Below are 23474 nucleotides of genomic sequence, written 5' to 3' on the forward strand. Positions count from 1 at the left end.
AAAGGCAAGCAATATGTTAATGGTGTGTTGAAAGACAAAGCATTAGTACAGATAGGGTGTTAATGGACTGAAAGTCCATAATGTGGCTGTTCAACTTTCAGTCCATTAACACCCTATCTGTACTAACACTTTGTCTTTCAACACACCATTAACATATTGCTTGCCTTTGCTCCACGACCTTCTGGTCAGCTATTCTGTGACCTTGTCCTATCTAAACCTTCTCCTTTGTTATGTCTTGCCCCACCCCTGCTTTACTTGCTTATAACCTTTTACATTTCTAATATTTGCTAGTTCTGAAGAAGGGTCACTGACCTGAAACGTTAACTCTGCTTCTCTCTCCACAGATGCTGCGAGACACTCTGTTAATACTGATTAGGGGCATCCTCATAAGATGAATCCAACATTTTACCCATATGTGTGCTAACCTGTGGGATCCACAGACATGTACTGAGATTTTGGTTGGGGGGGTGGTGGCTGGGGGAATCTCACAGTAATGCAGCCCAACACATGACCCAGAAACACAGGTACCTGCAATCAAATCATTGACCCTTCTGCTTGTGAACCACAACTGAACTTGGCACTTGGCTGTCCTGACAGGGAGCACAGAGCCTAAAATGAGGGGCGGAACAGAAGAGGAAAACCCACCTACACAAGCTATTCATCACTTACCACATTCTCAAGAGGAGCAGCTCCAAACACTTTAAAAACTGGGTTTGGTTTGGAGGGCGAGATACAGAGCACGATCGCCTGCTGCCCAACTCTGGTTGTGTATTCATCTAAAGTGGCCCGTAGTTTTCTGAGGGACAGAGAACAGAAAAACAGAAGCTCTGATGAGATGATGAAAGCCGAGTTTCAGAACAAAGAACCCAACACCGGTTTCACTTTGGCTATTGGCACTACCACAGGCATATTAGTGCGATGGACACGGATTCCGTGCCTCCCAGTAGTAGCCTAGACCTGATTATTATTATTATTTTTTTTTTTTTTGAGTGTCCCAAAGTAGTACAATGATTCTAAATTCCCTAATCGCAACAGGCCAGAGCATACTGCCAAAAAAAAACAAAATGGGACAGCAAAAGTTTATCCCCTGGTTCAGCTCCACTCTCCTGCTGCCCTAACTGCAATAGAAAAATCACTTAAAAGTTCTTTAACAGACTGATTAAATTACTCCAAATATGCTCAATAACATTTATCTGGAACACTTATGGCCAATAGGTTTTAATGAAGGTTATAGGTAGAAGGAAGAAAGAAACTCATGGGTCTGGACCTTGAACTATTCAGTATAGATTTTACTAGCCCAGAAACACCACCAAATTAAGTTCGGACCCTTCGCAGTTAGTCAGCCCTGACCAATAGCTGCATACTGTAAAAAATTGGGAGCTTTTAATACAGCAACAATATTGATTGAAAGGAGCACCTCTGTCATACTGAGCAGTTTTCAATCAAGCTTCAAAAGCAAAACACTCGTATTGGGTATAACAGGAATTAGGTGCAGAATTATGGTCCCCTAGGCTCTGCTCCTATAATGTGTTTAAAACATGGGGTCCTCCCAATGGCTCTGTTAATAAACGTACTGTCCAGTGCGGTCGCCAGCCATTAAAGGTCAGGAAAGTCCTGGGTTTGATCCACAGTCTGTGCCGAGCTGGCTGATCTCTGCCAGAACTCTGGTGGGCTACTATAATTGTCGCAAAGCTTAGGGTAGGAGGAACAACCAAGGTTCCTGCCCCTGATCGTTGAGAGAAGGTACAGGCTTATCTGTGACACCCACCATCATAGCCTGCTGACACTCACTGGCAGAAACATACCCATTTTAAAGAAGTATGAAGAGGGGAAAAAAAGGATGAAATAAAAGTGATACAAACAAAAAAAAAGTGATTTGAAAATGATGCACCACAGGTGGAAAACACACAAACAACTGGCACAGGGAGCTGTTTGGAAAATAAAACTCAGACCTCCAGAGGAAAGCTAAACATGACGGAGAGCTAACACACTATGTTGTGTCGTTTATCTATTGGTATATTAAATACATATAAATAGATCGCCTTCAATCTGTGGCAAGTGAAGTTAGAATGTCTTTGGAATGCATGACATAAGTTTTGAGTAGCACCAGGGCAGATTAATCAGCAGAGTGACCAACCATCGATACAATGCTCAAAAGAGTGAACAGCTCTCGTCCAACCGCCAGTTGTGAACAGTGTGGTACCTCACACCAAATCTTTAGAAGAGACCCAGCCATTTACTTATTTACAGCCCTCAGTGTCAGTACCAGAGAGTGCAAGACTTTTCTGTCTATGGTTCCAGTATCATGTACTCCCAGGCTTGACAATAGATGCAGAGTGAAACGTCCTCCACTCTAACAATGTGACTTAACCTCAGAAGATCAACTCACTCAGTTACAGATGTGGATTTGAAGCAGGGATCTTTCCGGTGCACGGCCAGGCTCTGGGCAGTGTATTTACTAACTACACCATTGGGGCTGCTTTGAAAAGAAAAGTGAAATTCTACATCAGCTTTTTTTTTTAAAAAGTAATCAATCAATTAAATAAGAAAAGGTCACTGGACCAATCAAGATACATCGCCACTACATACACTCTCCCATCATGGCATTTTGTTGTATTCTGAATAATCCCAGTGTTTTTGCCTCTAACACTTTGCTTGGCAGATTATTCAAAAGTTTCTCACATTAAATTAAAAAACTTTTAATATTTGTTCTAAATTTATTTTTTATTAATGTCCACTTGTTTATCACAAGATACAGATCAGCCATGATCTTATTGAACTGGCTTGAGGGGTCAATTGGCATACTCCTGTTCCTATGTTCATCTGGGGCTATTACCTTATTGTGTTTTGAAATAATGAATCTACATTATCACTTAACCTACACCATTTACTTCAGTACTTTGCATTTCTCAAAGAGACTGCCCCACCCTCACCAACCATCATCTTTCTAGACTGCAGAGATCATCCTTCTTTCATCTTTCCTCCTGGTTCATTCCCTTTGCACGTGGGATCAGTTTTTTTGCCCTACATTGGACCCTCGCTTATACAGCTATCTTTTACTTGGGAGCTGGTGTTCTGGGCTGGGATTCCTTGGCCATGGAGTGCAGTCTCACCGTAGCAAACGCGTCTGCTGCCTTTTGCGTATTGATGGATTGGACTCAAAGGCGTGGGGTCGTTTCCGTTTCTTGCCCGTTGCCACAGCAGCAGCTGCCGCCATTCCCACTGGACCTGAAAGCAGAGAGGTGAGAGGTCAGTGAGCCGCACACCTCTCCCAACACTGTAAAGCACGCCTGGTGCCGTTAGTTACTGCGCTGCGTTCCTTTATTAGTTTGCAAAGATCCTGCGGTGGCCTCCACTCTTGCTTGAACTCCCAACACAAACCTCCTGGGTTTATCTGCAACTTGCATTCTCACTCCACACAATTCCTGCAAGAGCTCTAAATTGGAAAACTGGAGGCAGTCATCAGCAGAACTTCAAACCACTTCTTAATCTTAAACCCAGCAGACAGAATCAAAAATGTGGAGAGGAAGATTCACATTTGGAGAAGGAAGGGGGAACCAGTAGATAATAAAAAGTAAAACACAAACATGAGATTCAGCTGCTTATTTTGAACTAAAAGAATTCTTTGTTCCCATTTTTCCTCAGTTGTGGTTAAACAATATAACCCCCACCCCTTCCGAAGTTTTTGTTCTAAAATCAGATATGCCCACTTCTGGTACAATCTGCTGTGTCTGTGAAGCTGGGAACAGCGGTGATGCGTTGCAAAGAAAGACTTGCATTTATATAGCGCCGTTCACAAACACAGGATGTCTCAAAGTGCTTTACAGCCAATGAAGTATTTCTGAAGTGTAGTCACTGGCTGTTTCCTACATTACAACAATCTGTGCACAGCAAGATCCCACAAACAGCAACAACCAGTTAATCTGTTTTTAGTTTTGTTTTTTGAGGGCAGGCAGTGTGGGGAAGAGAGAAGACGAGGTGGGTGCAAAATTCCACTTAGGATCGAGCAGGAGTCAGATCTTTAGGCTGATTAGACTGGATAACTCTTTCTTGGCTGGCATAACCATGAATGGCCTCCTTCTGTGTCATAAATTTTTCTATGTTTCTACCTATACTTGGCTGCAGGCAGCTAACTCAACACAGACTGGGAATTCAACCTGGTCTCTGTGGCTCGGTTATTTGCTGGGAAAATTAAGTATTTTGGGTAGCTGAAAATGCTGTTAAGTTGAACACTTAATAAGTCAGAGGTTACGTCAACACACAGTTAAAGAAATGGGAGAATGTGAAACAAAAGTTGCCCCAAAATCTCAGTAACTATAATACATGGTGTAATACTGAGTCATACAGACCACGGAGGTCACAGGATCAATGTGCAGTCCGCTGCCAAGTTGGGGATTTCCACAATTATCTTCAGTACCTTTGTATTTCAGACAGGATTCCCACTCTACATCACTTATCCAGCAGCCTCTGTTGGAAAGTACTGTGCATGAACATTGCAGGAGGACAGGATTCAGGATTGGGATTAACTCCACACAGTCATAAGTCGTGCCGAGTCATGGCCCAGTGTCTCACACCAAGACTGGGCACTTGACAGGATACCAGTGGATGCACAGTATGAGTCATAGAATGGTTACAGCACCTTCAGGATGGTAAAGGGGCAAAAGGGGTAAGCTTTAGGAGGAGGAGGTAGATTAAAAAAATTGGATTCTGTATTTTGTTTAAAGGTAGTAGTGGCCCCTTCTTGAGGCCTAGATGGCTGACACTAAGCAGCTTTGCAGAGTTTCACTGTCTTATGGCAGTGACAGCTGACTCACTTTTCTGATGGCTCTCTGGCACCCTCTGCTGGCCCTACCATCCACTGCATCATCTGTGCCACTATTTTTCCTGCAATATTTCTCCTTCCCCTGCTTCAAGTATGAACTCCTTACCAGTGCCTTTATGGTGCATCATTCAAATGGCCATTTTTTATTAGTGAAGCTAAAAAAAGCATCCACAGGCCATGTGCCAACATTTTGGAGAAAGGAGAACTTTAGAGCCAATTAAGAATTTTTGAAACAAAAACAAGAAATGCTGGAATCACTCAGCAGGTCTGGCAGCATCTGTGGAAAGAGAAGCAGAGTTAACGTTTTGGGTCAGTGACCCTTCTTCAGAACTGACAAATATTAGAAAAGTCACAGATTATAAACAAGTGAGGTGGGGGTGGGGCAAGAGATAACAAAGGAGAAGGTGCAGATTGGACCAGGCCACATAGCTGACCAAAAGGTCACGGAGCGAAGGCAAACAATATGTTAATGGTGTGTTGAAAGACAAAGCATGAGTACAGATTAGGTGTGAATACACTGAATATTGAACAGCAGCAAGTGCAAACCTGAAGAAAAACAACCTGAAAAAAACAGTGGGTAAGCAAACTGAACAAACTAAGATGAAATGAAATAAGTGCAAAAAAAATTGTAAAAAATGTAAAAATGAAAGTAAAATGGGGGGCTGTCATGCTCTGAAATTATTGAACTCAATGTTCAGTCCGGCAATCTGTAGTGTGCCTAATCGGTAGATGAGATGCTGTTCCTCGAGCTTGCGTTGATGTTCAGTGGAACACTGCAGCAATCCTAGGACAGAGATGTGAGCATGAGAGCAGGGGGGAGTGTTGAAATGGCAAGCAACCGGAAGCTCAGGGTCCTGCTTGCGGACTGAGCGGAGATGTTCCGCAAAGCGGTCACCCAGTCTGCGCTTGGTCTCCCCAATGTAGAGGAGACCGCACTGTGAGCAGCGAATACAGTATACTACATTGAAAGAAGTACAAGTAAATCGCTGCTTCACCTGAAAGGAGTGTTTGGGGCCTGGGATAGTGAGGAGAGAGGAGGTAAATGGGCAGGTATTACACCTCCTGCGATTGCAGGGGAAGGTGCTCTGGGACGGGGACGAGGTGGTGGGGGTAATGGAGGAGTGGACCAGGGTGTCGCAGAGGGAACGATCCCTTCGGAATGCTGACAGGGGAAGGGAGGGGAAAATGCGACTGGTAGTGGCATCACGCTGGAGGTGGCGAAAAATGATCCTTTGGATATGGAGGCTGGTGGGATGAAAAGTGAGGACAAGGGGAACCCTGTCACGGTTCTGGGAGGGAGGAGAAGGGGTGAGGGTAGAGGTGCGGGGAATGGGTCGGACACGGTTGAGGGCCCTGTCAACCACAGTGGGGGGAAATCCTCGGTTGAGGAAAAAGGTCATATCAGAAGCACCGTCATGGAAGGTAGCATCATCAGAGCAGAATTTTTGAAGTCGCTGTTGTGATAAAGGAAACATAACAGCCAATTTACATACATCAAGCTCCCACAAACAGCAATGAAATAAATGACCAGGTGTTTTAGGTGTTGATTGAGGGATAAATATTGGCCAGGACACAGGGGAGAACTTCCCTGCTCTTCGAAATAGTGCTGGGGGGTCTTTTACATCCACCTGAGAAGACTTGAAGACAAGGCCTTGGTTTAACATCTCATCAGAAAGATGGCACCTCCAACAGTGCAGCACTCCCTCAGTACTGCACTGGGAGTGTCAGCCTGGATTATGGGCTCAAGTCTCTTGGGTGGGATTTGACCCACGACCTTCTGACTTAAAGGCGAGAGTGCTTCCTGTTGAGCCAAGGGTGGCAAATACCAGTGGAACTGTAATCAAGCAAGGAGGCAGTGTCTGAAGAGGAGGGAAGGAAGGGTAGAGTAGAAAGTTACAGAAAAATGAGGAAAGTGTAAAGTAGTACGCCATTCTGTGTAGGCATGAAAATTTGTTAGAAACATTGGCACGGGAATGGACCCAGACTTAATGTTTACAACCAGAAGGGAAGTCAAGACATGAGCTTCCACCGTTCCCCCAGCACCCCAGGTCAAAGCCTCACCTGCTGCAGCAAGATGGGCTGTGACCTCATCTGTGATGGTTGAATTTAGGATGTCAGAATCGTCAAAGGAGGTCTCCTCAGGGGACGAAGGCGAGTCATCCTCTCCACTCAGGACTGCGTGGTCTGTGTATGTGGCCACGTGCACCTGCTGGACCTGCTGAGCAACTGCGTGAGCCTCGATAGTCGTCATGTGCTCGTGGTTTTGATTTGCTCCGTGTCCTTCCATCAAACAGTACTAAAGGTAGGAAGTGGGGAGGGGGTGGGGTGGGGGTGGGGTGGGGAAAAGAGGTTATCAGTAAGAACAGAATAATCGTGGCAAAACTTAAAGACAACCCAAAAAGTAACCTATCACAGCTTGAATTAACTCACCCAGCCTACAGCACAATGGCCACACTGCTTATAATTAGGAACCATTTTGTAATAGTCCCAATATAAATAACAGCAATTGCTGACATCTCTATTACATATATCCATTAAAAGATTAATTAGGATGGTGAGGCTGATTGGAATTTTTCTACATGTCTGAGCGACATCTGAATAGTTTCCTTCAACAAACTGAGGGAACCACTGAGAGTAGCTACTATTGCATGGAGAACAAGGAAACTGCAACACTATGCCCAAGTGCTTCATTCAGTGTGACTCAGTGTCAGCTCCAGCAGACTTCTCATCAACACTCGCCTTTAAATAAATTGCCAACAAAAGTAAAATCAGCAGCAAAAGACAGGATTAAAAAAAGCTCAACCAGTCAGCTGAGCCAGAGACAACGAGCGACCCACATTCGACCTGAAACATTAACTGTTTCTCTCTCCAAAGATGCTGCCAGACCTGCTGAATATTTCCAGCACTTTATGTTTTTATTACCCATATTCCATAACTAGTCTGTGTTCAGTTAGCTGATCTTAGCCAGGTAAACGGCACTGTCTCTGCAACTGACTTCAGCATTCCTGGGTTAAAGAACTTGAAGGAAGAATGTGTATTTATATAGCACCTTGGGACATCCCAAAAAGCTTTACAACTAGTCAGTGGGTTAAGGAGAATGAGAAAATGAGCTTTCAAAATTACATTGTTGCTGTTACGCAATAGTGTCATCCACTAGCCAGTGTTGGGTGCTATAATCATAGATCCATTTTCTGCTCTTGGAGGCAAGGTACAGAACCATGATGTGGCAGACTGGGGTGAGGGCACATTCCAGGGGAAAAACGTAAGGAGCTTTACTGTCTGCACACAGACCAGTTACGGAATGCGGGTCGCTCGTTGTCTCTATGGCTCAGCTACTCTTTGGATAAGCTTGCTGAACCACAAACTATTTTTTAAAATCCTGTCCATCGTTGCTGGTTTTACTTGTTGTTGAGCATTTTAAATGACAGTTTAACCAGTGCAATTTCAAGTGCATTTTGGGGGCAATTGCCCCCAAAGTGAAAATACTACCCCAGTGACTTCGACACTTCAATAGTCCAGGGAACAATCTGTTACTAAACCAACCATTGCAAGATAGCAACTGGTACAAAAGGCTCAGAAGGCAGTCCACCTCTTCCTGCCAGAAATATCTGGTAGCTAATCAGATCGCAACATTTGACAATATCAAAACAATATGTAACAGGAGCTATGCAGCTTGACGTAGAGGCAGGATTGACTCCGGGTTGCTTTTTTGTCTCTGGATGCTCAGAGGTGCATAAGTACGGGAGCAGCTTGACACCCCGCCACATCAGACTTGAGTGACCATTCTTTCCATGTGCAAGAGATGCAAACCACAAAAAGGTGCGCTTTAAAGAGAGATGGGATATATAAAGTGTTATAAAGGTACTGTTTCGTTATTCTGGGGATGTGGGCATCACTGGCAAGGGCAGCATTTTATTGTCCATAGTCGCCCTTGAAGTGGTGCTGATGGGCCTTTAAAGAAATATTACATAGTTTACAGCAACTATACATTCCTTCTAGGCATAAAATCCCAAAAGTAAAGGCAGTCAACCGTGGATAACAAAGGAGGTTAATGATTGTATAAGATTAAAAGAAAAGGCCTATAAAGTTGCCAGAAATACAGCAAAGGAGGACCAAGAAACTAATAAAGAGGGGGAGAACAGAATATGAATGTAAGCTAGCAAAAATCATAAAAATGGATTATAAAACTTCTATAGGTATATAAAAAGGAAACGTTTGGCTAAGACAAATGTCGGTCCATTACAGGCAGAATTTATAATGGGGAATAGAGAAATAGCAGAGAAGCTAAATGATTACTTTGTGTCTGTTTTCACTGAGGAAGATACAAGAAGTCTCCCAGAATTAGTGATCCAAGGGATTAGGGAGAATGAAGAATTGAAGGAAATTAGTATTAGTAAGGTTGTACTGGAGAAATTAATGGGGCTGAAGGTTGATAAGTTCCCAGGATCTGACATTCTACATTCCAGAGTGTTGAACGAGGTAGTTATGGAGATAGTGGATGCATTGGTGATCATTGTCCAAAATTCTATAGATTCTGGAGCGGTTCCTGCAGATTGGAAGGTCGCAAATGTCACCCCGCCATTTAAGAAGGGAGGGAGAGAGAAAACAGGGAATTACAGACCTGTTAGTCAATCGTTGGGAAAATGCTAGAATCTATTCCAAAGGATATGATAAATGGACACTTGGATAATAATGATCTGATTGGGCATAATCAACATGGATTTATGAATGGTAAATCATGTTTGACGAACCTGTTGGAGGTTTTGAGGATGTCACTAACAGAATTGATAAAGTGGACGTGGTATACTTGGATTTTCAGGCAGCTTTTGATAAAGTCCCCCACAGGAGGTTGGTTAGCAAAATTAAAGCACATGGGATAGGAGGTAATATACTGGCATGGATTAAGGATTGGTTAACAGGCAGAAAACAGAGAGTAGGAATAAATGGGTCATTCTCGCGTTGGCAGGCTGTGACTAGTGGGGGAACACATGGATCAGAACTTGGGCCCCAGCTGTTCACAATATATATCAATGATTTGGATGTGGGGACCAAATGTTATATTTCCAAGTTCGCAGATGACACAAAACTAGGTGGGAATGTGTATTATGAGGAAGACGCAAAGTGGCTTCAAGGGGATTTGGACAGATTTAGTGAGTGGGCAAGAATGTGGCAGATGGAATATAATATGGAAAAATGTGAGGTTATCCACTTTGGTAGGAGGAATAGATGTGCAGAATATTTCTTAAATGGTAAGAGATTAGAAAGTGTAGATGTACAAAGGGTCCTGGGTGTTCTTGTCAATAAGTCACTGAAAGCTAACATGCAGATACAGCAAGCAATTAAGAAGGTTAATGGTATGTCAGCCTTTATCGCATGAGGATGAGAGTACAGGAGTAGTGAAGTCTTGCTTCAATGATATAGAACCTTGGTTAGAACGCATCTGGAGTACTGTGTGCAGTTTTGGTTCCTTACCTTAGGAAGGATAATATGGCCATAGAGGGAGTACAACGAAGGTTCACCAGACTTGTTCCCGGGATGGTGGAACAATCCTATGAAGAAAGATTGGGGAAACTGGGCCTGTATTCTCTAGAGCTTCGAAGAATGAGAGGTGATCTCATTGAACCCACAAAATACTTTGGGATAGACAGGGTAGATGCAACTAAGATGTTTCCCCTGGTCGGGGAGTCTAGAACCAGGGACACAATTTCAAAATAAGGGGTAAGCCACTTAGGACAGAGATGAGGAGAAATTTCTTTACTCAGAGGGTTGTGAATCTTTGGAATTCTCTACCCCAGAGGGCTGTGGAAGCTCAGTCATTGAGTATGTTTAAAGCAGAGATTGACATATTTCTAAATATAAACGACATAAGGGGATATGACGATTGTGTGGGGAAAAGGTACTGAAATGGAAGATCAGCCATTCTCGTATTGAATGGCAGGGCAGGCTCAATGGCCTACTCTGCTCCTATGTTCTACTTAAACTGCAGCAATGCATGTGGTGAATGTGATCCCACAGAACAGTTAGCTAGAGAGTTCCAGGACTTTCACCCAGCGATGTTGAAGCAATGACTGATATATGACCAATCTGGGATGGCGTGTGATTTGGAGTGGAACTTGGACGTGATGATGTTACCAAGCACACGATACTCTTGTCCTTCCAGATGGTGAATGCCATGGATTTGGGATTTGCTGCTGAGGAAGCCTGGGCAAGTTGCTGCAGTGCATCTTGTAGATAACACACATTGCAGCCACAGTACACCAAAACTGCTCAGCTGTGAATCTATCTGCTTCAATTGCACGCTCACCCAGTATACAAGCACAAGAAAATCTATGAGATTGCACATCAGATGCAAAGCCCTCCAATGAGTAGTGGTGTACATGAAACAGACTTGAGCAAGTTGGAGTCACTGCTCTGTTGATTACTCTCAACCTTAGACCACCACTCTCTATGGGAGTGATACCTGTATTAAACATTACAGGGAGCACTATTAAGGTATCCTATGCATGTGGGAGTCAGACTCAGTATCACTGGGGGCAGATGGATGCAGTAAAGCCTGGTTATGGTTTAACTGGAGTTTGAAATGTTCTATAATAAAAGCAAAATACTGCAGATGCTGGAAATCTGAAATAAAAACAAAAACTGCTGGAAATACTCAGCAGGTCTGGCAGCATCAGTAGAGAGAGAAGCAGAGTTAACGTTCCAGGTCAGTGACCTTTCATCAGAACTGGCAAAGGTTAAAAATGTAATAGGTTTTAAGCATAAGTGGGGTGGAGCAAAAGATAACAAATGAAAGGTGTTGATAGGACAGAGGGTCATAAGAGAATAACTGACCAGAAGGTCGTGGAGCAAAGGCAAAGGGTATGTTAATGGTGTGGTGAAAGACAAAGCGTTAGTGCAGAGAGGGTGTTAAATGGCGGAATAATGAATAGCCCTGGGCAAAAACACAAACATGAAAAAAACAGCGGGCAGGCACATGTTAACAAAATTAATGATGAAACAAGCTAAAATAAACAAAAATAAATAAAACTAATAAAAAAGGGAGGCCCAGTCATGCTCTGAAATTATTGAACTCAATGTTCAGTCCGGTAGGCTGTAGCGTGCCTAATCGGTAAATGAGATGCTGTTCCTTGAGCTTGCATTGATGTTCACTGGAACACTGCAGCAAGCCCAGGACAGAGATGTGGGCATGAGAGCAGGGGGTGTGTTGAAATGGCAAGCAACAGGAAGCCTAGAGTCATGTTTTCGGAGTGAGCAAAGTTGTTCCACAAAGTGGTCACCCATTCTGCGTTTGGTCTCTCCAATGTAGAGGAGACTGCATTGCGAGCAGCGAATACAGTATACTAAATTGAAAGAAGTACAAGTAAATCGCTGCTTCACCTGAAAGGAGTGTTTGGGGCCTTGGGTAGTGAGGAGAGGCGGTAAAAGGGAAGTATTACACCTCCTGCGATTGCATGGGAAGGTGTCATGGGAAGGGGGCGAGGTGTCTGGGGTAATGGAGGAGTGAACCAGGGTGTCGCGGAGGGAACGATCCCTTCGGAATGCTGACAGGGGAGGGGAGGGGAAGATGCGTTTGGTAGTGGCATCACGCTGGACATGGCGGAAATGGCAGAGGATGATCCTTTGGATGTGGAGGCTGGTGGGGTAGAAAGTGAGGACAAGGGGAATCCTGTCGCAGTTCTAGGAGGGAGGGGAAGGGGTGAGAGCAGAAGTGCGGGAAATTGGCTGGACACGGTTGCGGGCCCCGTCAACCGCAGTGCGGGGTAATCCTCGGTTGAGGAAAAAGGAAGACATACCAGAAGCGCTGTTGTGGAAGGTTGCCTCATCAGAACAGATGCGAAGGAAACGGAGAAACTGGGAGAATGGAATGGAGTTCTTACAGGAGGCAGGGTGCGAAGAAGCGTAGTCAAATTTATTCTTTATTTTTATTTTATTTTAGTTTGTTTCATCATTCATTTTTTTTTACCATGTGCCCCTAAAATCCACAAACAACTTTCCTGGCAGACCCATCGTTTCAGCCTGTTCCTGCCCCACTGAAATTATTTCTTCCTATCTTTTCTCCCCTGGTCCAGTCTCTTCCCACCTACATCTGTGACTTTTCTGGCGCCCTATGTCATTTTGACGATATCTAGTTTCCTGGCCTTAACCACCTCCTCTTCACTATGGACGCCCAATCTCTCTACACCTCCATCAGGATGGTTTGAGTGCTTCTTCCTTGAACAGAGGCCCAACCAGTCCTCATCCACCACCACCCTCCTCCGCTTGGCTGAACTTGTTCTCACATTGAACAATTTCTCATTCAACTCCACTCACTTCCTTCAAGTAATGATTTTGCTATGGGTACCTGCATGGGTCCTAGTTATGTCTGTCTTTTTGTGGGATGTGTCGAACATCCCTTGTTCCAGTCCTATTCAGGCCCCCTCCCCCAACTCCTTTTCCGGTACATTGATGACTGTATCTGTGCCATTTCCTGTTCATACCCCGAACTGGAAAACTTTACTTCCAATTTCCACCCTTCTCTCACCTTTACATGGTCCATCTCCGACACTTCCCTTCCTCGACTTCTCTGTCTCAATCACTGGGGATAGGCTGTACACTAATATTCATTAAAAGCCACAGCTACCTCAACTACACTTCTTCACACCTTGCCTCCTGTAAGGACTCCATTCCATTCTCCCAGTTTCTCCATCTCCGACACATCTGCTCTGATGATGCTACCTTCCACAACCGCACTTCTGATGGGTCTTCCTTTTTCCTCAACTGAGGATTACCCCCCACTGTGGTTGACAGGGCCAACTGTGTCCAGTCCATTTCCTGCACCTCTGCTCTCACCCCTTCCCCTCCCTCCCAGGGTTCTCCTTGTCCTCTTTCCACCCCACCAGCCTCCACATCCAAAGGATTATCCTCCGCCATGTCCAGCGTGATGCTACTACCAAATGCATCTTCCCCTCTCCTACCAGTATTCCCCTCCGTGACACCCTGGTCCACTCCTCCATTACCCTTGAAACCTTGTTCCCTTCCCATGCAATCACAGGAGGTCTAATATTTGCCCTTTTACCTCCTCTCTGCTCACTATACAAGGTCCCAAACATTCCTTTCAGGTGAAGCAGCAATTTACTTGTACTTCTTTCAATTTAGTATACTGTCTCCTCTACATTGGGGAAACCAAATGCAGATTGGGTGACCGCTTTGCGGAATAACTTTGCTCACTCCAAAAACATGACCTCAAGCTTCCTGTCGCTTGCCATTTCAACACCCCCCACCCCGCTCTCATGCCCACATCTGTGTCCTGGGCTTGCTGCAGTGTTCCAGTGAATATCAACACAAGCTCGAGGAACAGCATGTCATTTACTGATTAGGCACGCTACAGCCTGCTGGACTGAACATTGAGTTCAATAATTTCAGAGCATGACAGGCCCCTTTATTTATTTTTATAAATTTTGTTTTAGTTTGTTTCATCATTCATTTTTTCACCAGGTGCCAGCCCAGTTTTTTTTTCATGTTTGTGCATTTGGCCAGGGTTTCCATTATTCCGTCATTTAACACGCTCTCTGCACTAATGTTTTGTCTTTCACACACCATTAACACACCCTTTGTCTTTGCTCCATGATCTGCTGGACAGTTATTCTCTGTGACCCTGTCCTATCAACACTTTTCCTTGTGTTATCTTTTGCCCCACCCCTGCTGTATTTGCTTAAAACCTATTCCATTTCTACCCTTTGCCAGCTCTGATGAAAGGTCACTGACCTGAAATGTTAACTCTGCTTCTGTCTCCACAGATGCTGCCAGGCCTGCTGAGTATTTCCAGCACTTTTTCTTTTTATTTTATATTTGAAATGTTCTAGCATTGTGAAACAGAGGGGCGACCTCTTAGCGCATCAGGTGCTTTAAAGCAACAGATACCAACTGTATTGATACTCCAGTCACTCATAAATGACAACAGTGTTAACGCGCAGCCTAACAGCTAAAAGAAACCACAAAGTGTAACAGAGCAGTGTTAATCAGTTGCATTGAAGTATTTTACTTTTAAAAAAGGTGATTTAGCCAAGTTGTAATTTGCATAAATCATTTTCATTTTATTTAAAAATGAATAGGACCAAACATGCGAATGAAGTTACGCCATGTCAATGTAAGAAGTTGTTTGAAACACAATTGAATATATTAACATACATGGGTTGCTTACAATGCAAGTGATTGCAGTTTCTTAGTGTACAAACTCTCCTCCAACAGGCAATACTGGCAAAACAGAAAACTCGACCCAATGCCCATTATATCTGATGCGAGCAGACAACCAAATGCAAAGACACAACTGAGCCTTAAAAAAAGTGATACTGGACAATGCCGTTACATCTATCTTCAGAAGCTTAGTAAAGAGACCTGAGCCTCAGCAGTAAGTCGAAGCCATGTGGCCAGTATTGCACCCACAACAACACTGCTTCTCCTGCTCTGTCCACAGCTCTCTGGGTGAAACTGCCAGTTTAGGCGCAGTTCTGTGTCGAACTTTGCTCATAAGCATTGAGATTGACCAAACAATTTCCATAAAACTCTACAACCAGCAGTGAGCGTTAGCCCAGTCTGTATCGGAACCTAAGTTATCAGTGGAATAATCTTACCACAGCACTAACTGCGCCTAAAAATCACTTTAGGATTGGTTAGGTAGCTGCTGAATCAGAAGGTTGTAGCCTCAGACGAGGCTGACCTTTCAGTGCAGTACTGAGGGAGTGCTGCACTGTTAGAGGTGCCGCCATTAGGATGAGATTAAACACGGGCCCCGTCTACCTGTTCAGGTGAACATAAAATATTTCACGCATGTCTGAAGAGCAGGGAACTCTTCCTCAGCCAACAGCTATTTATGGGACCTTTCTGTGTGTAAACCAGTGACCACATTTACCTCTAACAACAGTGGCTACACTGCCAAAGGTAATGCACTGCCTGCAAGGTGCTTTGGATGTCCTGAAGGTACAATAAAAAGGCAACTATGTAGTTTAAAAGGAGAAATTTACAGGGTTATGATGAAAGAGCAGGGGGAATGAGACTAATTAGATAGCTCTTTCAAAGAGCCAGCACGTGCACTGGGCTGAATGGCCCCCTTTGCTGCTGTATGATTCTACAAGTATGGAGGGGATAAAATTAAAATTTCGTAAATTCAGAAAATTGAGGAAAAGAATGGATAGAAAGCAGATTTTAGAAAGGTGAGAGGAATGGGTGGAAATAGCTAATGCGGTTCAATAAAGTTACGGGAGTAGTAATGTTCACAGAACTATTAGAATATGGCACAATGGAACTTATTATTAAAGACATGGTAACAGGGCATTTGGAAAATCATGATATGGTTAGACAAAGTCAACACTGTTTTATAAAAGGGAAAGAGTGTTTGACAAACCTATTAGAGCTTCTGAGGGTGTAACCAGCAGGATGGAAACAAGGGAACCAGTGGATGTAGTATATTTAGATTTTAAGACTATATTCAACCAGGTACCATACAAAGTTTAGTAAGATTGGGTTCATGGTATTGGGGGGGCATAGCATGGATAGAGGATTGGTTGATGAACAGAAAATAGGAATAAACAGGTCATTTTAGACCAGCAGGGTGCCGCAAGGATCAGTGCTTGGACCTCATTTGTTTACAATCTATATCAATGAATTAGATGAGAGGACAAGTGCAACATATCTAAGTTTGCTGACGATACAAAGCTAGGTGGGAAAATAAGCTGTGAGGAAGGTGCAAAGAGATAGACTGTTTAAGAAATTGGGCAACAAGGTGGTAGGTGAATTACAATGTGGGGAAGTGCAAAATTATCCACTTCAGGAGGAATAATGGAAAAGCAAAATTTTTTTTTTAAAAAGGTGAAAGACTAGTAAATGCAGAAGGATTTGGGGGTCCTTGCACAGGATACACAGCAAGTTAGCGTGCATTTACAGCAATTAGAAAGCAAATAGCATATTGGCTTCATTGCAACATGGTTGGCAGTATGAGTGCAAGGAATTCTTGATGTAAATATATAGGGCTTCAGTGAGACTACACCTGCAGTACTGTATTCAGTTTTGGTCTCCTTATGTAGGGAAGATGGTGGAGGGAGGGAGTGTTTAAGGTGATGGCTAGGAGACCAATCACACAGGCTGCTTTGTCCTGGATGGTGAACTTCAGTATTGTTGGAGCTGCACTCATCCAGACAACTAGAGAACATTCCAACACACTGCTGACTTGTACCTTGTAGACTATGGAAAAAGCTCTGGGAAGTCAGAAGGCGAGTTACTCGCTTCAGAATTCCCAGCCTCTGACCTTTTCTTGTAGCCACAGTATTTACATGGCTGGCCCAGTTAGGTTTCTGGTCAATGATAACCTAAGGTTGTTGATGTCAGGAGATTCAACAGACTTTCTCTTGTTGGAGATGGTCATTGCTTGGCACTATGTGGCATGAATGCTATTTGTCACTTATCAGCCCAAGCCTGAACGTTATCCAAATCTGCTGCACACAGGGACAGACTGCTTTATTATCTGAGGAGCTGCAAATGGAACTGAACGCAGTGCAGTGAACATCCCCTCTTCTAATCTTAACTAGGAAGGAAAGTCAGCAGTGGTGATGTTCACTGATGATTGCACACTGTTGAGAAGTGAATAACAGCCAGAATACCAGGAGAACTCCCTGTACTTGCTCCAATAGTGTCACAGGATCTTTCAAGTCCATTTGAACATGTAGGACCATGTTTAATGCCTTGTCCAAAAATAAGCACTTTTGACAATCCATATTCTCTCGGTGCTATACTGAAGTTAGCCTTGATTATACAATTCTTTAGTGGAGCTTAAAGCCACAGTGTCTCAGAAGCTAGTGCTTCTGAGCCAAGGTGGTGCATCTCAGTTCCTTTAAGTCAGAGTCATACAGCACAGAAACAGGCTCTTCGGCCCATCGTGTCTGTGCCAGCCATCAAGCACCTAACTATTCTAGCCCCATTTTCCAGCACTTGGCCTGTAGCCTTGTATGCTATAGCGTTTCAAGTGCTCATCTAAATACTTCTTAAATGTTGAGGGTTCCTGCCTCTACCACCTCTTCAGGCAGTGTGTTCCAGATTCCAACCACCTCTGGGTGAAAATATTTTTCCTCAAATCCCCTCTAAACCTCCTGCCCCTTATCTTAAATCTATGCCCCCGATTATTGACCCCTCTGCTAAGGGAAAAAGTTTCTTCCTATCTAACCTATCAATGCCTCTCATAATTTTGTATACCTCAGTCAGGTCCCCCCTCAGCCTTCCCTGCTCTAAGGAAAACAACCCTAGCCTTTTCAGTCTCTCTTCATAGCTGAAATGCTCCAGCCCAGGCAACATCCTGGTGAATCTCCTCTGCACCCTCTCCAGTGCAATCACATCCTTCCTATAGTGTGGTGACCAGAACTGTACACAGCACTCCAGCTGTGGCCTAACTAGCGTAGTTATACCATCAGATACCTCCTGCCAATCCAAGAAACAGCCATTTATTCTTACTCCTTCAGCCATCCCTCTATCTGTACCCATACATTACCTTTAATACCATGGGTCTTCAACTTAAACTCTCCAATGGCAATTTCCTCAAAGAATTCCATTGTTAGTTAAAACTTTGTGCTGACTGTCCCCAATTAAAGCCTGCACCTTTATAAACATTCACCTCTATACCTCTAGCAGCTTTCCTTGTACAGACTGAAGGGTAACTGGTCTCTAATTCCAGTCCTTTGGTACAATTTGTAATATCCACTTCCAAAGAATTTTAGTAAATTATGGTCAACACTTCTGCTATTTCATCATTAACTTCCCTCAGTACTCTGGAGTGTAGACCATCTGAGCCTGAAGACGTATCAACTAAGTCCCATTAAACTTTTTAATATGGTTTATATATTAATACATTTATACATTAGTCAGCCCTACATCTTCTGCAAATAATGGTCAAGCATCTCTACAATCCCTTTATTTTTTAACATATTCTTCATCTTTCAATGGCTCAACCCTTTTTTAAACTGCACACTTACTTTAGACATTTATAAAAGTCCCAAACACTCCTTTCAGGTGAAGCAGCGATTTACTTGTACTTCTTTCAATGTAGTATACTGTATTTGCTGCTCACAATGTGGTCTTCTCTACATTGGGGAAATCAAATGCAGACTGGGTGACCGCTTTGCAGAACACTTCCGCTCAGACCGAAAGCATGACCCCGAGTTTCCGGTTGCTTGGCATTTCAACACTCCCCTGCTCTCATCTCTGCCCTGGGATTGCTGCAGTGTTTCAGCGAACATCAACGCAAGCTCAAGGAACAGCATCTCATTTACCGATTAGGCACACTACAGTCTGCCGGACTGAACATTGAGTTCGATAATTTCAGAACATGACGGGCCCCCCATTTTACTTTTAGTTATTTATTTATTTTTTTTTGTGTTTATTTTATTTTGTCTTAGTTTGTTCAGTTTGCCTACCCAGTTTTTTTTATGTTTGTGCTTGTGGCTGTTCCGTTTTCAGTCCATTAACTCCCTATCTGTACTAATGCTTTGTCTTTCAACACACTAGTAACATATTGTTTGCCTTTGCTCCATGACCTCTGGTCGGTTATTCTCTGTGACCTTGTTCTATCTACACCTTCTCGTTTGTTATCTCTTGCCCCACCCCGCTTTACTTGCTTAAAACTTTTCACATTTCTAATATCTGCTAGTTCTGAAGAAGGGTCACTGACCTGAAACATTAACTCTGCTTCTCTCTCCACAGATGCTGCCAAACCTGCTGAGTATTCCCAGCATTTGCTTTGATTTCAGATTTCCAGCACCCGCAGTATTTTGCTTTTATTTATAAAAGCCTTTCCTGTTAACCAGTTAGTCACCAGTCTTTTTCCATACTTGCTGAAACTTTTTTTTAAACTCTTCTATGCTTCCAATATCTTTTAATTGTATTTTTATCAACACTACACCAAAAAGATTGCAAGTTAGACACAAGAAAATTAGTTTCATTGTGTGCATGGCATAGGGAGTCACTTCCCTCAGATGGCACTTATATTCTTTGGCATAGAGTCAATCAGCACAGAAACAGACCCTTCGGCCCATCATGTCTGTGCCGGCCATACAGCACCCAACTATTCTAATCCCATATTCCAGCATTTGGCCCGTAGCCTTGTATGCTATGAAGTTTCAAGTGCTCATCTAAATACTTAAATGCTGTGAGGGTTCCTGCCTCCACCACCTCTTCAGGCAGTGCGTTCCAGAGTCCAACCACCCTCTGGGTGATAAAATGCTTCCTCAAATCCCCCCTAAACCTCCTGCCCCTTACCCTAAATCTATGCCCCCTGGTTCTTGACCCCTCCACTAAGGGAAAAAGTTGCTTCCTATCTAACCTATCAATGCCCCTCAATCATGTCCCCCCCCTCAGCCTTCGCTGCTCTAAGGAAAACAACGCTAGCCTTTTCAGTCTCTCTTCATAGCTGAAATGCTCCAGCCCAGGCAATATCCTGGTGAATCTCCTTTGCACCCTCTCCAGTGCAATCACATCGTTCCTACAGTTTGGTGACCAGAACTGTACACAGTACTCCAGCTGTGGCCTAACTAGCATTTTATACAGCTCCATCATAACCTCCCTGCTCTTACATTCTATGCCTTGGCTAATAAAGGCAAGTATCCCATATGCCTTGCTAACGATCTTATCCACCTGAGCTGTGTCAAAAACTTTCTCCAACCTGACATTCTTCTCTGATACTTTCAATTCTCTTGCTGCCACACAATTATTCACCTTCACTGCACTTGCAATTACTTTTAGTTTAAACTGCCCTATGTATTTGTTGTTCCTCCTTGGCAGCATAATGAAAAAAAACATGGGGGTCCTAGCTGCAACAGGTCAAAGTTCTCCAAAACCCAGTTGAAGGATAAGTACACTACAAACAGAAACCCCCCCACCCAGATTTTTGATCCAACGACTTCCTCCCACCATTTTAAAAATGTTATTGTACACAGTGGTGCAGTGGTTAGCACCGCAGCCTCACAGCTCCAGCGACCTGGGTTCAATTCTGGGTACTGCCTGTGTGGAGTTTGCAAGTTCTTCCTGTGTCTGCGTGGGTTTCCTCCAGGTGCTCCGGTTTCCTCCCACATGCCAAAGACTTGCAGGTTGATAGGTAAATTGGCTATTATAAATTTCCCCTAGTATAGGTAGGTGGTAGGGAAATATAGGGACAGGTGGGGATGTGGTAGGAATATGGAATTAGTGTAGGATTAGTATAAATGGGTGGTTGATGGTCGGCACAGACTCAGTGGGCCGAAGGGCCTGTTTCAGTGCTGTATCTCTAAACTAAACAAAAACTAAACTAAAAACTAAACATAAGCTCATAACACCCTTCACTTAAACAACTTATATAAAATCACAATGTTTACAGAATTGAAAAAAAAATGAAAATGTAAAAAAGGTAACAAATCTTCCAACTCAACACCCAATAAAAAACTGAATTCCTTACAAAGCCAGAATTCATTTTTTTAAATTATAAAATACATGCTGGTCTCGACAATCATTCAATTCTGTAGAATTTCACGCCAATCTATTGTTATTGATTATTAATACATTAAAGCCTAGTGATTACTAGGAATTCCTTGAATTACAGCAGACTATTTAAAAACTCCACCACCACCCATTTTGAATAGAAATATTTAAGAGTTACACGAATAAACCCTAAGGCATTAATTCCTTTTTGAAAAAATAAATATACAACAGCCTCCATTCTGTGCAAGGCCCAGGCCGCAGAATTGTAGATCTGCTCTTTCTCTCCTGCATCGTCAGTGCTCAGGAGTTTATTCCTACACCAACCGCCCTACCACACACACACTCCTTTCTTCCTCCCTTAGTCCCGCCAAAAATCCAGCCCTGGTAACAGACAGGCCTAGCGCGGCCTAGGCCTTCTTAGATTGGGAATTAAGCTCTTCCCCGCCATCCAAAAGCCACTCTTGTGACTCTTTCTCGTTCTTTTATGAAGTAAAAGACCCGTTTCTGCGACCGGGCAGCTTTTGGGATCCGATTTGCGACTGCGCCAGGGCTGAAATTTGGAGAATGCGCGGTGAGCACTAACCTCAGAGCGGCTGCGCCGAAGGCCTGGAACTCGGTCTCTCTGTGCCTGCGCTGCCAGATACTGTCCGGCCCCTCCCCCACTCCCGGGCTCCGCGCTGCGCACGCACCCGATGACGTAATCCTCACCCCCAAGCACGCATGACGCCGGGACGCAAAAGCTGACGTACAACCCTCACCCCCACACAGGGATGAATGCTTAGTGCAATGTGTCTGAGCAGAAATAGGCTTAACAGCTGTCTGCTGATGTTTATGCTTCACACAAGCCTCCTAGCTCCACCAACATATCCTTCTATTCCTTAAAATAAAAGCAAAATACTGCGGATGCTGGAAATCTGAAATAAAAACAAGAAATGCTGGAACCACTCAGCAGGTCTGGCAGCATCTGTGAAAAGAGAAGCAGAGTTAACATTTCGGGTCAGTGACCCTTCTTCGGAACTGACAAATATTAGAAAAGTCACAGGTTATAAGCAAGTGAGATGGGGGTGGGGCAAGAGATAACAAAGGAGGTCTAGATTGGACCAGGCCACATAGCTGACCAAAAGGTCATGGAGCAAAGGCAAACAATATGTTAATGGTGTGTTGAAAGACAAAGCATTAGTACAGATTAGATGTTAATACACTGAATATTGAACAGCAGCAAGTGCAAACCTGAAGGAAAACAGTGGGTAAGCAAACTGAACAAACTAAGAAGAAATGAAATAAATGCAAAAAAAAGATTGTAAAAAATGTAAAAAAGAATGCAAAAAAAAGGAAGAAAAAATAACTAAAAATGAAAGTAAAATGAGGGGCTGTCATGCTCTGAAATTATTGAACTCAATGTTCAGTCCGGCAGGCTGTAGTGTGCCTAATCGGTAGATGAGATGCTGTTCCTCGAGCTTGCGTTGATGTTCAGTGGAACACTGCAGCAATCCCAGGACAGAGCTGTGAGCATGAGAGCAGGGGGGAGTGTTGAAATGGCAAGCAACCGGAAGCTCAGAGGAGGTGTTCCGCAAAGCGGTCACCCAGTCTGCGCTTGGTCTCCCCAATGTAGAGGAGACCGCACTGTGAGCAGCGAATACAGTATACTCCATTTAAAGAAGTACAAGTAAATCGCTGCTTCACCTGAAAGGAGTGTTTGGGGCCTGGGATAGTGAGGAGAGAGGAGGTAAATGGGCAGGTATTACACCTCCTGCGATTGCAGGGGAAGGTGCCATGGGACGGGGACGAGGTGGTGGGGGTAATGGAGGAGTGGACCAGGGTGTCGCGGAGGGAACGATCCCTTCGGAATGCTGACAGGGGAAGGGAGGGGAAGATGCGACTGGTAGTGGCATCACGCTGGAGGTGGCGGAAATGGCGGAGGATGATCCTTTGGATATGGAGGCTGATGGGGTGAAAAGTGAGGACAAGGGGAACCCTGTCACGGTTCTGGGAGGGAGGGGAAGGGGTGAGGGTAGAGGTGCGGGGAATGGGCCGGACACAGTTGAGGGCCCTGTCAACCACAGTGGGGGGAAATCCTCGGTTGAGGAAAAAGGAGGTCATATCAGAAGCACAGTCATGGAAGGTAGCATCATCAGAGCAGATGCGTCTATTCCTTCTATTCCTTTCTCCCTCATGTGTTAAT

At 43.9% G+C, this 23474-nt stretch overlaps 1 protein-coding gene across 7 annotated transcripts in view; it reads right to left on the minus strand.

Moving 5' to 3' along the window:
* Positions 1-21958, minus strand: part of nrf1 (nuclear respiratory factor 1) — a 77185-nt gene extending 55227 nt beyond the window's left edge. For 2 of the 7 annotated variants that reach the window (XM_068059433.1, XM_068059431.1), the window contains exons 1-5: positions 18817-20080; positions 6884-7118; positions 3114-3228; positions 2390-2479; positions 670-796 (exon numbers count right to left, since the gene is read on the minus strand). In XM_068059433.1, the coding sequence (XP_067915534.1) occupies positions 670-796; positions 2390-2479; positions 3114-3228; positions 6884-7118; positions 18817-18825 (576 nt within the window). In that variant the 5' untranslated portion in view covers positions 18826-20080. Of the gene's footprint in view, positions 1-669; positions 797-2389; positions 2480-3113; positions 3229-6883; positions 7119-18816; positions 20081-21875 lie in introns of those variants that run through there. The other 5 variants (XM_068059430.1, XM_068059429.1, XM_068059434.1 and 2 more) reach the window with 5 other exon arrangements.
* Positions 21959-23474: the final 1516 nt, after the last annotated feature.

Source organism: Heterodontus francisci, chromosome 27, assembly GCF_036365525.1.
Source record: "Heterodontus francisci isolate sHetFra1 chromosome 27, sHetFra1.hap1, whole genome shotgun sequence".
NCBI classification, from domain to species: Eukaryota; Metazoa; Chordata; class Chondrichthyes; order Heterodontiformes; family Heterodontidae; genus Heterodontus; species Heterodontus francisci.